The 13,235-nt window shown below is 37.9% G+C and overlaps 2 protein-coding genes across 2 annotated transcripts in view; one reads left to right on the plus strand and one right to left on the minus strand.

Annotated features, from left to right (window-relative positions):
• LOC126763288 (peptidoglycan recognition protein 1-like) lies at positions 1–6,704 on the plus strand. The gene is made up of 5 exons (XM_050480620.1): positions 1–481; positions 2,529–2,927; positions 5,798–5,985; positions 6,041–6,188; positions 6,249–6,704. The coding sequence occupies exons 1-5, from the start codon at positions 475–477 to the stop codon at positions 6,452–6,454; spliced, it is 948 nt and encodes a 315-aa protein (XP_050336577.1). The 5' UTR covers positions 1–474; the 3' UTR covers positions 6,455–6,704.
• LOC126763287 (alpha-tocopherol transfer protein-like) overlaps positions 6,565–13,235 on the minus strand; it is a 24,406-nt gene continuing 17,735 nt past the window's right edge. Inside the window, 2 exon segments of the mRNA XM_050480619.1 lie at positions 6,565–7,280; positions 7,283–7,979. Coding sequence (XP_050336576.1) covers positions 6,964–7,280; positions 7,283–7,940 — 975 coding nt within the window. The 5' untranslated portion in view covers positions 7,941–7,979 and the 3' untranslated portion in view covers positions 6,565–6,963.

A 13,235-nucleotide genomic window follows, 5' to 3' on the forward strand; every position in this document is an offset into this window, starting at 1 on the left:
ACGGTATCAATTCATCAGCGTTCCGCATTCAAAACGCTTGTCCGCCAACGCGCTCATTTCAAACTCAGTAAAGTCGCGCTCAGCAACAGTCGCCACAGAAACACAATTGCTTCCAAAAAGTGTGGACTTGACACCCGCGTGTCGTTTCAAATATTTTTTTTATTCCTGCTAACCTACACACAGATAGCCGTGTTAAAACAAAAAAATCGCTGATGAGTGCTTATTCGCTTGTTAAGAGAATGAACAACTTCACAACAATTGGTTTCGCGGATCAGAATTGGCGGTTTGACGTCTGACAGCAAGGACAACAACAACAAACAACAAATTTCAACAACAATAGTCAATATAATTATTTGCCTCTGGACAGCCTTAAAAGGCTAGCAAAGGGCAAGAAAGTGCAAATAACACAATAATTTATTTGAGGATCAAATTTGAAGTTTTGTGGAGACGCGGTTCGAGTTCTACGTCCACGATATGGCAGGTGAGTGTTATCAGAATTATCTGATATACCAGTAGTCTGTAGTATATGTTACATAGTTAATTTTGTGGTTCAGATCGTTTGATTTATGATCATTTGGCCTGCTGATCAGTGTACCTCAAATCAAAAAAGTAACTTTCTTGCGGGTATATACTTAAGTACGTATTATACATACTCGTATATATGTATAATTAGTTTCAGGCTACGCTCCCAGTAGGAAAATTTTGTGATGCATAAGATTTATTCTGAGAAAAAGCGATATACATATAGGAATTTCCGAGATTTGCTTTAAAATATAATTTCGTAAACCAAAATTTCTTCGATCGACGAAGAAAGTGATTCTTCTAACGACAATTGGGTCTACGGAACCGAAACGAAGTCGAAAGTCGTTTGTCAGTCAAAGAACTCTCATCTCGTTTTTCCGCTACAACAATGACAATAGAGGAAGAAACTAAAATTGTAGAAAACTATTCTTTCTACTTAATATTAGTCACGCCTCAGTCGACAATGTCAAACCAACATGACAATGAAAAACTATAAAAGAAAAGCTCTTTCAAATCCTAATGCAGGACTGTGGCTGTTTCCATCCCTTTTCAGATAGCAAAAAAAAGAAAAGAAAATAGCTTAAATATCTAGGAGATCTAGGTATACGCTTTCAGGTGTTTAAGTCTTGACCTCCCAAAGGCGGGATAGTCAAGAAGGAAGTGTTGAGTTGTTTCCATCCTATCTTCAGGCGTCTGGTAGAATTCCCAGCCTTACTTTATGGACGCCAATAGGGCAATGGCCGTTAAAAGTACCAAAAGTAGCGAAAGGCTAGCCTTACTGATGGCAAAGAGATCAATAGATCTCTTGCAATCGATTTTGAGCCAAAAGGCTTTGGCGACAGCGCTTGTACGGATGGTGACCTGGCGCTGGCGGAGCCCATCTAAAAGATAGAACACAAGAAGATACGGGACCGTCGACCCGCTTCTATTCTACTGATACCGGTTCTAGGGTGCCTTTTCTTGCCAACTCATCAGCTTTACAATTTCCTGTGATTCCGTTGTGGCCTGGCGCTCATACCAGTCTTATCATAAAGACACTCATTGCTATTGATAGCGAGGTTAGACACTCTTTGACCAGCCCTGAACGTCCTGTTAATGAGTTCGAGACTAGTATCGCCGCTCTGCTATCTGAGTGGATGGTCTCTTCTCTGTCTTCTTGACAGTAAACCCCTCCACCATCCTTCCTCCTAAGCGTTGACCCATTCGTAAAGAAGCTCACTGCCCCTCTCCTCCAACGGCTTCTTCCCACCCATACACATAACTCCCTCGGCGGTATATGGGTAGAGAAAGAGCCGCCAGAGTTCGGCTTGGCCACTTCATGATCCAAGTGATCTGGTATGAAGTCAAAGTGAGTGAGGGTTTCCGAGTGAATTTTTAAACAATTACAAATACTAAAAAAAATGTTCTAAGTAAATATCGCATTCATAATGATAATGCGGTCATTAGTTAAGTACAGTGTCTATCTATATTTCTTGAACCTTTGTGCATCTTTTCATCAAAAACTGGAACAAATATATACATATGTACATACCATATGTATTTTTGCATTCTTGTGTACATATGTTATACATATGTGTATATTTGTTTACGCTATTATATATACTTATATACATATATGTACCGTATATAAACTCGCACATGAAAGACACAGTGCGAAGATATCTCGCTATCATATGTCTCTAAAGCTCCCATCAAATATTTACAAATTGTATATAGTAGATTGTCGGTCCGTTGTCGGTGTCTGGCGGTAGCGATACGATGTTGTGGGCATAAAGATATTCTCACGCCAAGCAGTGACAATTCTGAGCTCTGTTCGAGTATGCCACTGCAGCTAAGCAATCGCAGTATTGACAATTTCATAAACTATTACGAACACGATCAGAGATATGAGGAACTCTTCGCGCGGCTAGAAACGTTGCTAACCAACTTTTGGCGTCTAATCAAATTAATAACTGGTTTCAATTTACTACGTACTCTACTAATAACTCTTATTCATTTTGACAAAGATGCTGTACGTCAAAACGAGCGATTGGTGATGCCATGGGGTTCATTTTATGCCCCCATCTCGCGTCCATCTCCCGGAGCACAGGCGAAGGTCAAATCAACGTTGATCGCTATGAATGCCAACGAGCGGACACCGCTTCTGAAGAAGGGTCAAAGTTATGGTGGCACATCGTTGGCGACAGCGGCGGCTTTCAGTGATGGCTATGTGAGTGAGACTGCAGCAGACAGCAGCTATGGCAGCGATAATGATAGTTCGAGTGTCAAAGGAGATTATGCTGGACATGAGCACGCCGGGTTGGGAAAGCATAGAAGGGATTGCTGCTCATATTTGCAAATTATGACATTTGTTTTGATACTAGCCGGTGGCTGTGTTATCGCCACTTATCTCTTGATTGCTGAATGTAAGTTTTGAAAATACCAAAAAAATAATTACTTAACATTTGTATACAAATGAATTGTTTGTTTGTTAGATTTGAGTCCGAATGCATGTAGAAATAATGCCTTTGTTTTATTTCATATAATATAAAACGCATTCAGTACATAAGTTTACATATGTTTATTGCAACAGTATATAAGGTACCTAATAGCACTAATCTACACCTATACAAATACATATAGTCCAAGGCAAATACTCGCAGACTGTGCGTTATTTATACTACTAGGTAGGTTCAAGATCCATTATCTTTCGTACGTGCGTTATCTCTTATTCATTGTGATAGGACAGTTCGGATAAAAACTGATAAAAGTAAATGTCGTCTTCAAAGTTTTTTGCAATTTGGTCAGGTTTCTTGTCAACTAATCCAAACAATACAATTGAAAAGTAGAAATATTCGATCACACATGCGCAGCATAGCCTGTATATTCACGACAATAACAGCATATTCGGAAAAAATCATATCCGATATTACTATAGAGTCGATTATAACATTCTTAACGATTATAAAATCAAGCAAACCTCAATCGGACTTTTGATTTTTTAGAAGAAAACTATTGTGTAGTCGGAAAAGTCTTTTCGTATGTCTAATCAAACTTCAACTTAATTTTTTTTTTATTTATATTGAACTTTAATGAACCAAATATGCACCATTCTGGTGGACCAATATTTGCCATTTTTCCGCTAGAGACATTATTTGATCAGTGTAAAACTTTTCTGGTTTCTCGGCGAAAAACTGCGACAAGTCATTTTTGACGGGCTTCTCTTGAAGCCAACTTAAATCCATTAAGGAAGTTCTGCATTGACCGAAACAAATAGTCGTCCAATGGTGCAAGGTCAGGGCTATATGGTGGATGCATCAAAACTTTCCAGCCAAGCTCTCCCAGTTTTTACCGAGTCATCAAAGATGTATGTGGTCTAGCGTTGTCCTGATGGAAGACGAAGCCCTTTCTATTGTTCAGATCTGGCCGTTTTTTTCCATTGCTTGCTTCAATCTCATCAGTTGTTGACAGCAAAATATAGAATCAATCGTTCGACCAGGCTGGAGCAGCTCATAGTGGATGATTCCTCTCCAATCCTACCAAAAACTCAGCATAACCTTTCGAGGCGTCAATCCCGGATTTGCGATCATTTGTTGAGCTTCACTATGCTTGGACCATGATCTTTTTCGCACATCATTGTTGTATTTAAGCCACTTTACGTCTCCTGTTACCATTCGTTTCAGAAATGGTTCGATTTCATTTCGTTTCAGCAAAGAATCACAGATATTAATTCGGTCCATTAAATTTTTCACAGTGTTTTCATGTGGTACCCAAACAACGAGCTTCTTTTTGTAGTCAGCCGTTTTTAAATAGTTCAAAACCGTTTGATGATGATTGTTAAGTTCTTTAGCGATGTCATGGCTGCTTATGTGACGGCGCTGGTCAATCTTTTCCATAATTTCATCTACTTTTTCAACGATAGGTCGACCAGAGAAATTTCCAAAACGGAAGCAAACGAATCATTGTTGTGCTACACGAATTGATACAGCATCGTCTCCGTAAACTTCACAAATATATATATCTTGCATTAAATGATCAGGGTACAAAATATGCCGATAGAAAGGAATTATTTCTTACTGAAAACTCTTCTCAGACCTCTTTGAGATTGCTAGTTCGCTGGTATCCGTACCATTGAAAAGAAACTGATGTATGGCTGGCACGAGTTAACACAAAAAATCTTATGGACCAATTTCCATCTACGAATCACTGCTGCTCGATCCAATTTTGAAGCAGTCGTGGTTGAACGCGGCGAACGGTGTAAATGGTGGCTAAACTATCATTAAAGGTCGGGAAAGTTTAGCTATGTGTTTAGTGAGGCCATTGGATCGTCTGAAGTAAATAGTCGGTCAAAAGATTCGACCGTGTCCAGCACCCAGTAAAGAAAATATAGAGCGTATGGAACGACTTGGCGCATTTTACGTCGATATCTTAAATTAAAAACTTAAAAAATATATTTTGCACAAGAACTGACATCACTCGCTTCAAGGGCGCTCGAAAAGTTTAAAGAAGGTCCGTCGTTTTCGAGCCAAATTTGGTTCAGCAATGAGGCCCATTTCTGGTTCAATGGGCCTGTAAAGAAGTAAAATTGCAGTATTTGGAATGAAGAGTAATCTAAGGAGACCGGTGAAATCATCGGTTCAAATTTCTACAAAAATGATGTCGTTGAGAACGTAACCGTCAATGGCGGCCGCTATTTCGCTATGATAACCGACTATGTGATGCCCGAAATTGAAGCTTCTTTTTCGGCGCCATTTGGTTTCAATAAGAAGGTGCCACTTCCCACACATTGCAACAATCAATGGATTTATTGAGAGAACACTTCGGTGAGCAGATAATTTCGTGTTATATCACACCGTTACACTTTTTCCTGTGGGGATAAGTAAAGTCTAAAGTCTATGCGGACTATACCGCTTGGATTCAGATCTTGGTGCAAAACGTATGTCATTCGCCAGTTAGCAGTCTAAATGCTCGAACAAGTCATCGAAAATTGGACTCAACGGATGTACCATCTGAGACGTAGCCGCAGCCAACATTTGAAAGAGATAAGCTTCAAAAAATAAATTCCAAAAAATATTCTTTCGAATGATAATAAACATTTTACATTAATTTTGAAGATCCAGTGTTTTTTCTTTAAAAAAGTAGGGAACCTCGAAATGGATCACCCTTTAGTTTAACACAATTAGAAACTTTGCTAAAGAAGTTGTATTATTTTACTTTTTATTACTACTAATTACTATTAAAAATGTAATTAACAGCGTTATCAGTTAACAGAAGTCGCCTATAATCTCCTTTTTAGCGCGTATACCGGCCTTGCAATTCTCGTTGGATCTCGTGCATCGTGACATTTGGAGCAATGTTTCCGCGCCACTTGCAGATTTTCTCAACTTTTCCAACGTCATAAATATAGTTATAATGCAGACAGGTGGTTCAGGTTGTGAAAAACTGGACAAATGTCTACAAATACTACAAGGACTACAAAAACAGGTAGAGACTGTAAATAGTAATAATATTTATTTTTTACAAATCTGCTTCTTAACAGTACCAAAAGCAGCTGGGCATGACGCAGGAGGTGCCATTTAACTTCCTGATCGGCGGTGATCGTCAGACTTATGAAGCACGCGGCTGGAACTACGAAAGCGGTCTGAATTGGGTGGCGCAAAATGCAACGCTGGTGATTGCTTTCATAGGTAGGACTGTTTGTCATCTTGTGCCTTCCAAGTTTTTGTAATATTCTATCACACTTAAAGGCAACTATACAACACTGGCGCCCAACGCTTTGCAGCTGCGCTCAACATTATCACTTATTGCGGAGTCGGTGCGGCAAAAGAAGCTGCAGCGTCAGTACAAAATTTACGGCTTACAAAATTTAACAAACAGCGAAGTTGATGGTAAAGCGCTCTTCGGCGCTATTAGCCAGTGGACGCAGTACAAAGGGCTCATACAGGTGCTCTGAGCTTGCCACAACGGTTGTGTGTCCATCTCCAGATATTATGGATTTCAGTTTCAGTTACTCAAGTTATTCTTTCATGCCAGATCAAGCGAAACATATTTAAAACAAATTAATTTACTATTTAAAAAGTAAGCAAATGATTTATTTAGCCATTACGCAGTTACACAAAAGCACGAAGCATTGTATTTGTATTTAAAGTACATATGTATAACACTATACACTCGTATAAATATATGTTTGTACATATATATAATTCAATGTTTTTCACACGTACTATCTATAGTTAATACTAAACAAAGCCACCAAATGGAGCGTTCACTCCACAAGGCGCTTCTCTGACTGCCAGCTAAATCGTTTATAATTGTTTCCTCTTCGAAAACTCTTAAACTTAAACATTAAGTAATGTAAATTAACACAACACGCACATCAACACAGCATCTGTGAGCTTGGCTCAAACGTCTAACACATCACCACTTTCGTTTTGCAACCTATAACCCACTTCCCTTGAAAGCTTAATCGAACTCCAGCTTTCGAAAACTGCCCTCAATTGACTCGATCTGCGACACGAAATTCATGCCGTTGCTGCTTTTCTCGCTACTGTAATTACTTTTGCGCAAGATGCCGCGATCGCTTAAGAGCGCAATCTTATCCAAGTTGAGTATAGTTTCACGCTTGGCGAGCAATTCCGCCTTCCACAGTTCAACTATCGCTTTAAGCGGCATTTGACCGCCCAATTCTTGTGGCAGGCAAGCTGGATCAACATGTTTTGCCAATTCCTTGTCTTGTGTATAGAGTGTGAGGCGATTGCGTATTTTCGAACTGACACGCCCTTTACGAAATCGATCAACCATTTCAGCGTCGCTGGCACATTGACCAAGTGGATTTCTTTGTGTCGCAACGGTAGCGATTGTTCGCTCCACTTGAAGACGCGCGCAAATTCGGTTGGATTCCAATTGGTCACGTGTGTTGTGGTGACACCGGAAAAGTCGCCAACATGAACAAGTCCGCAAATTTGTGTAGCTTGATCTTCCATGAGACACTCGTAGGTGAGAAAATGTGCACGCGCTTGATCGCTACTGTTGTAGATCTTTGGATTGAAGCCTTTGGCGTTGATGACCACAACACGACGTCCGTGCTTGTCACGATTCGGCGTGGCGAAGATGTAGCCGCTGCTGATAATGTCATTCAACTTTTGATCTAGAAAGTCCAACTGTGTGCTCATATGCGGGAAAGTGCGTCGTACATTCAGGTATTTGAGTAGTGTCTGCTGCGCCATAGGCACGCTGAACTTCTTGCAACGCAGGAAACGTAGTAGAAATTGATCGTCGAGTCGTACATTTCGTAAGTCTTCGTGTTTAAGTACCCAGTTGCGCATTTGTTCCAGACTTTGTTCTCGCGAGCATTTATCTTCACGCAGTTCGCGTTTCGCAATCTTCAGCATGTTTTCCGTTAGCTCGGCATCTGCCAATTGTTCGATGGTTTGCTTCATGGTTAGGTGTTCCAAATTAAGCGCTCACCGGAGAAATAGCTGCAAATATAAAAAAAAAACATTTACGTAAATTTAAATGGTTTGTAACTTTATTTCAAATTTATGATGAATATATTTTACAATAAATGATTTGAAGATAAAGGTGAAAAATATCAAGGTATTAGTGGAAGGTTGGAAAATATTATCTGCAAAAAAAGGTGGTCCATTTAAAGGTTCCCTACTTTTTTAAAGAAAAAACACAGAAACTTCAAATTTAATGTGGAATGTTTGTTAATATTCGAAAGATCATTCTTTGGCATTTTTTGAAGATTATCTCTTTCAAATGTTGGTTGTGGCTACGTCCCAGATGGTCCAACCGTTGAGTCCAATTTTCGACTGGCAACTGGGGAATGACACACGTCCAAGGCCTAAATCGAAGCGAGATTGTCCGCATAGACTTTAGACTTTGCATATCCGCACAGGAAAAAGTCGAATGGTGTAATATAACACGATCTTGGTGGCCAATCGACCGGCCCAAAACGTGAAATTATCTGCTCACCGAAGTGTTCTCGCAATAAATCCATTGATTGATGCGATGTGTGGGAAGTGAAGACGTTTTGTTGAAACCAAATGTCGTCAGGACCACCAGCTTCAATTTCGGGCATCAAATAGTTGGTTTTCATTGCGAAATAACGGCCGCCATTAACGATTACCTTCTCACCGGCATTATTTTTGAAGAAAAATTTCAACCGGCCAACACATCACATAAGCCGTTGTTTTTCTGGGTGAAATCGCAGCTCTTGAATCACTTCAGGTCACTCTTCGTCCCAAATACCACAAATTTGTTTATTTACATACCCAACGAGCCAGAAAGAGGCCTCATTTGGGCTCGAAAACGTGGGATCTTCTTGCAACGTTTCAATAGTATATAGCTTGTCGAACGGTTTCAGTCAAGAGCCCATTGAGCGAAAATACGCTTAGTCGTTCTATGGATCTGTCATCAAAAGCCTCGCTTGGAAACGTCGAATAGTTTCAGTTCTTGCACAAGTTGTATTTTGTTCCCTTTCAATTTAAGATCTCGCCGTAAAATGCGCTTAGTCGTTCTATGGATCAGTCTGAGTTGCTAAGAACGGCGTCGTATCGACTCTCCACCGTCTTCGTGTACACTCTCAGCTAAGGCTGCGATATTTTCTTCACTGCATGCTAGACGTTCTGTGGGTCTCTGGATGGGTGATGGTATTGGGAATAGTACGCTCAGTAGGTCGATTATGTTCACCATAAGTTGAGCAAAGCGTGCGAAACACATTCTTTACAGAATGTGAATTTTGTAAACGATTTGTAAACATTGTTAAGGCGTAAGTCTTTTCATGATGAAAAGCCGAACAATACTGAACAAAAATAACATGACAGCTTGACACGACTCACTCGTGATCTGTCAAAAAAGGTTATTGAAAAAAATACCTTCATTTGGATCACCCGTTAAAAGGAACTACAGTAGCTTTCGCCCTCCAACCGGTAAATATATAGATAAGATAGTTTTCGCTTGCTTGTTGTTATATATATATACCTTATATACCAGTATTATATTTATAAAGCATATTTATAACATTTTAGAATTTGCATAACCATTCTAAATATTATCTCATATATGTAAGTTCTATTATATTTTTTTTTATAATTGAAATTTGATGATTTCCTGATGAGATAATTTACGCTCAATTTTTTTCCGTCATCCGTGAAACACACCAATGGGATCATAATTGCGCAAATTTTTTCTCCTCTAATTTTTGCGTAAAAAGTGTAATATATATTGTACAATATAATTGAGGAAGTGACAAGATGTGAACAAAATAAAGTTATTTTTTCATAAGTTGAAAATCTTTGTTTTATTTGTGTGTCTCTATTACTTTGTATATTAGTGATTGTAGTATGCAACTCTTAGTGAATCGAACAAACAACTAGTATAATTCAGATACACAGCCATAAGCAAGTGGATACAAATAATAATAAAGTCAACAATTTCAACAAGAGAGAAAAAATAGCGAGCTGTGAATGGACAAATTGAGTTAAAAGCCGGCAACAACTTTATTCCATATTTTATACAATTGCGACATGTTGCTACAGATTATATTAGTTTTGTGCCCCTAACGGTTGTATGTATCACCTAAACCTAATCGAGATAGATATAGGATTATATACATATGTATATATAAATGATCAGGATGACGAGAGAAGTTGAAATCCGAGTGACTGCCTGTCTGTCCATTCGTGCAAGCTGTAACTTGAGTAAAAATTGAGATATCTTGACGGAACTTGGTGTACGAGTTGCATACATACAAGTATAAAATTGCTTGGATTCCGAACTTCTGGTTTACGTTTTGTACTTTCGGTTATTTCCCTGGCTTTGGTGCTGGCAAGTTGCAAGAGTATGACATGTTCGACTACAGCCGAACATAGTGCTTCCTTACTTGATTGCAGAACTTTTTTTACACTTGATATGCTCTTTCAAGATTTTTCTACATGCAGTGAGAATACTAATTAATTTGATTTATTTTAGCCCAGATTGAATAGTATTTTTATATGTTTATATGTATGGTATATTATGGTATACAGTAAGAAATCTAATTGGTTATAAAAATATTGTATTTCTAACTTCTACTAGTCAGAAAATATTACTGTAGAAGTTGAGTTTTCCAACTGAAAATAAACTATTAGGTGTGCAACTAAGTTATCGCTGTTTTTTAATGAAAATGTGTTTTTATTGTAAGGAAATGGTTACAAATAAATTATGCGACGTATTGCCCATCGCTAGTCAACCCATGTGCCATCGATCCACCTCACGTTTAGCAACGTCATGCAGCAGAATCGCATTTTCATGCATCGCCTGGTACTAAGGACATAAGAAAGACCAGTGCTGAAGCAAAACCTTCTTGCATTTAACAGGGGTTCTCATGGCAACGTCTTCAACTCACCGTCTTCGAAGGTTTTTGGCCTTCCTTCACGCGGACAATGACAATATCGAAATTGCCGTCTTTGAAGTGACGAAATTAACTATGGTATGTAGTTTCACTTGGGCCTCCGTGACTTTTCCGATATGCTTCAGCAAACGGTTATTTTGACTGAAAGACGATTATTTGGTAAAAAAAATCGGACATATTCGCACAACCAAAAAGTATATGACACATAAACAAAGTCTCTAATGTGTAATGCGTTTCTTTTTCAAAGGTCTACATCTGGCATTTGTCGCACGTTATTAAAGACAGCAAGATTCTAAGAAATACCCGGAAAAGAAGTTCGCTGACTAGTTTGCCACGTTACTAGTTTCAAAGTAACTAATAACTAGTTCTAGGCCGCAAGGTACATACTGTACATATGTGTACGAGTATACGTATGAGAACAAATGCAATTCCATGCTTATTTTGTGTTAATAATTTATAAGAATTTAATTGTTGTTCTTTTAGCAAATACAAATAATCGAATTATCCAAAGTAGGACAAGCATTAATTGCCCATTCGTTGTTGCGTTGTGTCTATAAATGTATGTATATCCAAATGAATTCACACAGTGGCCGTTTAAAACTTAAATTGCAGTATACTGTACATATATATACACACATAGTATACAATATACAACAGCCACTGTGCGAGTTCACTTCCAAAATACTTAAAATGTCAAACAGTAGCTTCAAGAGCAAAAGGCTTAAGGCATCAAGCCGAATAAATCTCAATAAATATCTTCAAAATCGTGCTACAATTAGGTGTTCAACCATTTTGTTATTTACTCCTATTTAAATATATATCTACGTATATATTTTTATGCACTATTTATCTTAACGATTTGTGTTTTATACTCAGCATTCACGTCCGGCGGCAAAATGTGACCTTGTATTGGAACACCATAAATGCCCTTGTCGCTGCACAAGGTAGCTAGCAATCATGTATACAAACATATGAATTATTCTTACATATTTACATATACATATGTAAGTATGTAATGTAGCAGATATGTATGTACATAGGTACACAAAAAATAAATTGAATAAAATAATATATATAAATTATGAGCCACTTCAACTGTTGGTCCACCTGACTCATAATGGGTGATATACATATGTACATATCATATTGAATTATCGCTGAATATGAAGCTAATGTTTGTAAATGCAGTACTTTAAGATCCATTTTTTATTTAAATTTGCTTTAGAATCAGTAAAGGTAAAGAGAATAATAACCATCACATATTCAGAAAGTTAATTTTTCAAACTTTGGTAATTCTCAGAAACTTTTTTTATTTTTATTGAAAACATTCCAAATTTCAAATCACTATGTTTAATCGCCTAATTGAGATAATCAAACTTTGTCGCAGAAATTTTTAAAATTTGAAAAGTGAACTTTCTGAATATGTGATGGTTATTTTTGAGAAACGAAAATTAGTTGGTGAAATTTTAGTTTGAATGAAAAAACGAAAATTCCTATGTAAAATGTATGGGAACCTAAACAAAAAATAGCGACCCCTTAGAGTTAAGCTACAGCGCCTGGCTTGAGGGAGGATTTTTTGTTTGTCAATCACTAACATTTGAGGGGGCAAGAGTTGAAAAAAAAATTCAAAATTTTTTTTTGAAGCACCCTAGTACATATGTAAATTTGTGAGGGCATCGATAGTGAGGCCGCAGAGTCTGTTAAAACTCGCGGCATACTAGAGGATAATTACTCCTCGGACCTAATAACTGAACTCCATCTGGTATCACAAAGGATCAAAATTGCTCTATGCTTATTGGCCTACCAGATTAACCTAACTTAACCTAATAGATATGGACAGCTGCCATGGACGAATTTCCAAAATTTTTTTATAAAAAATACACAAAATACTTATTATTCAAATGTTGCTTTTTGAAATCTTGGAAGGTTTTAATAAATTAATTGATTTTTTATATGAACAAAATGGTGAAAATAATCAATTTTTCGGCCGTCAAAAACCCACATTCTCTACTTGAAAGTGGTCCATATTTTTTCTAGCTGTTAAATACGGAATGTCATGAAGGCCGTACAAATGACGGACTTCATATTGAAAATATAGGTTAATATATTATTTCATAAAACATATATCAGCGTTTTCCCTTCCGCCTATATATCGGATTTAAAACACAGGAAATAGTTTAACGGCGTCAAGTCACACGACCGAGCCGGCCAATTGACTGGGCCATTTTGCGAGATAACACGTTCACCAAACTTGGTTTTCACTAAATCTATTGTGACATTCGCAGTGTGGCTTGTGGTGCCGTCCTGGTGGAACCACATATTGTCCAAGCCCATATCA

The sequence above is a fragment of the Bactrocera neohumeralis genome, chromosome 6 (assembly GCF_024586455.1).
Source record: "Bactrocera neohumeralis isolate Rockhampton chromosome 6, APGP_CSIRO_Bneo_wtdbg2-racon-allhic-juicebox.fasta_v2, whole genome shotgun sequence".
Classification (NCBI taxonomy): domain Eukaryota; kingdom Metazoa; phylum Arthropoda; class Insecta; order Diptera; family Tephritidae; genus Bactrocera; species Bactrocera neohumeralis.

What these genes read in the sequence shown, in the direction of transcription:
- LOC126763288 (XM_050480620.1), top strand. An exon ending in TACAAGGACTACAAAAACAG is followed by an intron (nt 5,986 to 6,040) that starts GTAGAGACTGTA and finishes GCTTCTTAACAG; the next exon opens with TACCAAAAGCAGCTGGGCAT. An exon ending in GCTGGTGATTGCTTTCATAG is followed by an intron (nt 6,189 to 6,248) that starts GTAGGACTGTTT and finishes TCACACTTAAAG; the next exon opens with GCAACTATACAACACTGGCG.